The sequence below is a fragment of the Diospyros lotus genome, chromosome 8, assembly GCF_014633365.1.
Source record: "Diospyros lotus cultivar Yz01 chromosome 8, ASM1463336v1, whole genome shotgun sequence".
NCBI classification, from domain to species: Eukaryota; Viridiplantae; Streptophyta; class Magnoliopsida; order Ericales; family Ebenaceae; genus Diospyros; species Diospyros lotus.
In genome coordinates this window covers 13,621,733-13,623,927 of record NC_068345.1, presented here as the reverse complement: position 1 = coordinate 13,623,927, position 2,195 = coordinate 13,621,733, and the positions used below count along the sequence as shown (strand labels likewise).

The 2,195-nt window shown below is 38.1% G+C and overlaps 1 protein-coding gene across 1 annotated transcript; it reads left to right on the top strand.

The window, feature by feature from the left end:
* The first annotated feature begins 736 nt into the window (after window positions 1-736).
* Window positions 737-1,429, top strand: LOC127808533 (secreted RxLR effector protein 161-like). The gene has a single exon (XM_052347107.1). It carries the CDS (start codon window positions 737-739, stop codon window positions 1,427-1,429), a length of 693 nt encoding a protein of 230 aa, XP_052203067.1.
* The last annotated feature ends 766 nt before the right edge of the window (window positions 1,430-2,195 follow it).

Below are 2,195 nucleotides of genomic sequence, written 5' to 3'. Positions count from 1 at the left end.
GATCTACAAGCGAAAGCTTGGAGTTGATGGAAAAGTAGAGACTTATAAAGCTCGTTTGGTGGCAAAGGGTTACACTCAAACTCAAGGTATTGATTTTGAAGAAACCTTTTCACCAGTTGCGATGCTTAAATCCATTCGGATTTTACTTGCCATAGCCACATATTATGACTATGAGATATGGCAAATGGATGTGAAAACAGCCTTCCTTAATGGTGACATTAAGGAGGATATTTATATGGTACAGCCAAAGGGATTCATATCCAATGGAAATGAGCAGAAAGTCTGCAAGCTTCAAAGGTCCATTTATGGACTAAAACAAGCTTCCCGGAGTTGGAACATTCGTTTTGATGAGACAATCAAATTGTTTGATTTCATCAGAAACTTGGATGAACCATGTGTGTATAAGAAGGTTAGTGGGAGTGCAGTCACTTTTCTGGTGCTCTATGTTGATGACATACTACTCATTGGGAATGATGTAGGTATGTTACAAGCAACAAAAGCCTGGTTATCTACTAATTTCTCCATGAAAGATTTGGGCGAAGCATCTTACATTTTGGGGATTAAGATCTATAGAGATAGATCAAAAAGGATGCTTGGATTGTCCCAATCAATGTATATAGATAAAATGTTAAAAAGGTTTAACATGGAAGGATCTAAAAGAGGATTTCTTCCAATGCGCCATGGGATTTCTCTCTCCAAGTCTATGTCTCCAAAGACTCCAGAGGAGAGGAAAAGAATGGCATCTATACCCTATGCTTCTGCCATAGGTAGCATAATGTATGCTATGCTATGCACTAGACCTGATGTTGCACATGCTTTGAGTGTCACAAGCAGATATCAGTCTAATCCAGGTGAGGAGCATTGGATAGCTGTGAAAGGAGTTCTTAAGTACTTGAGAAGGACAAAAGACACTTTCATGGTATATGGAGGAGGTGAACTGAAATTGGAATGCTTTACGGATTCAAGTTTTCAGTCTGATGTAGATGACTCAAAATCAGTGTCTGGTTATGTATTCACCCTTAATGGTGGAGCAGTTTGTTGGAAGAGTTCCAAACAAGAAACTACTGCAGATTCTACCACTGAGGCTGAATATATTGCAGCATCTGATGCTGCAAAGGAAGCAGTTTGGATGAGAAATTTTATCTCAGCATTGGGAGTGGTTCCTACTATTGTTGATCCAGTTCTAGTTTACTGTGATAACAATGGTGCAATTTCTCAAGCAAAGGAACCAAGGTCCCATCAAAGATCCAAACACATATTACGGAGATTTCATTTAATCCGTGAGATAATTGGCCGTGGTGACATCAAAATGGAGAAGGTTGCATCAGAGGAGAATGTAGCAGATCCCCTTACGAAACCATTGTCACAACAAGTTTTTGAACGTCATCTTGAGAAGATGGGCTTAAGATACATGGGAAATTGGCTTTAGGGCAAGTGGGAGATTGTTAGAGTTATGCCCCACAAGCCAATTATATTTACATGTAATTGATCATATTTTTCCATTGTGACTCTTTATCTTCAATCAATTATTATTGTAAGGCATTATGTTTTATTTGTCATTGATGGTTGACTTTATTATTTTCACTCTTGACAAAGTCCATAGATCAAACAGGCTCATGGAATATGGTCGTGCATAGAGATGACGATCATGAAACATATTCCTTATAAGCCTTGATCTTAAATGTTCCTAGTCATAGAGTTATTAGGATTGGACACTAATAACTCGGATAGACTAGCATATATGATGCATGCTCAATTAGGAGAATGTCTTGTTTCATAGACATTGGTGTGTGGACACTAGTGCATATATGTGGGTGCTTATTATAAGAATAAGTACACTGAACTGACCCGCTACAGAATTCCTAATGATAATTGTTGATTGTCGAATTGGAATTTCTGTGTTGCAGTAGTGCAGATTGGTCCTTAGACTTGAGACATCATGGTAGTCTTATATTTGACTGGTTACGCTTTGGTTCTTTTTTGGATTCCAATGGAGTCATTAACAAATTATTACTGGGCGTAACCTTATCACATATGAAGGCTTGTGAATGTCGAAATAGGATTCATCACTTATCGACAAGATGAGAAGATGTCCTATGTATTCCGATGATTTCATGACTAAGGAAATCCTTGGCCAAGGTGAGATGGAAATCAAAAGGTGTTTTGATTTCATCGAATAAGTCATCAATCTGGAA

What these genes read in the sequence shown, in the direction of transcription:
- LOC127808533 (XM_052347107.1), top strand. Translation starts at nt 737, where the DNA reads ATGGCATCTATACCCTATGCTTCTGCCATAGGTAGCATAATGTATGCT.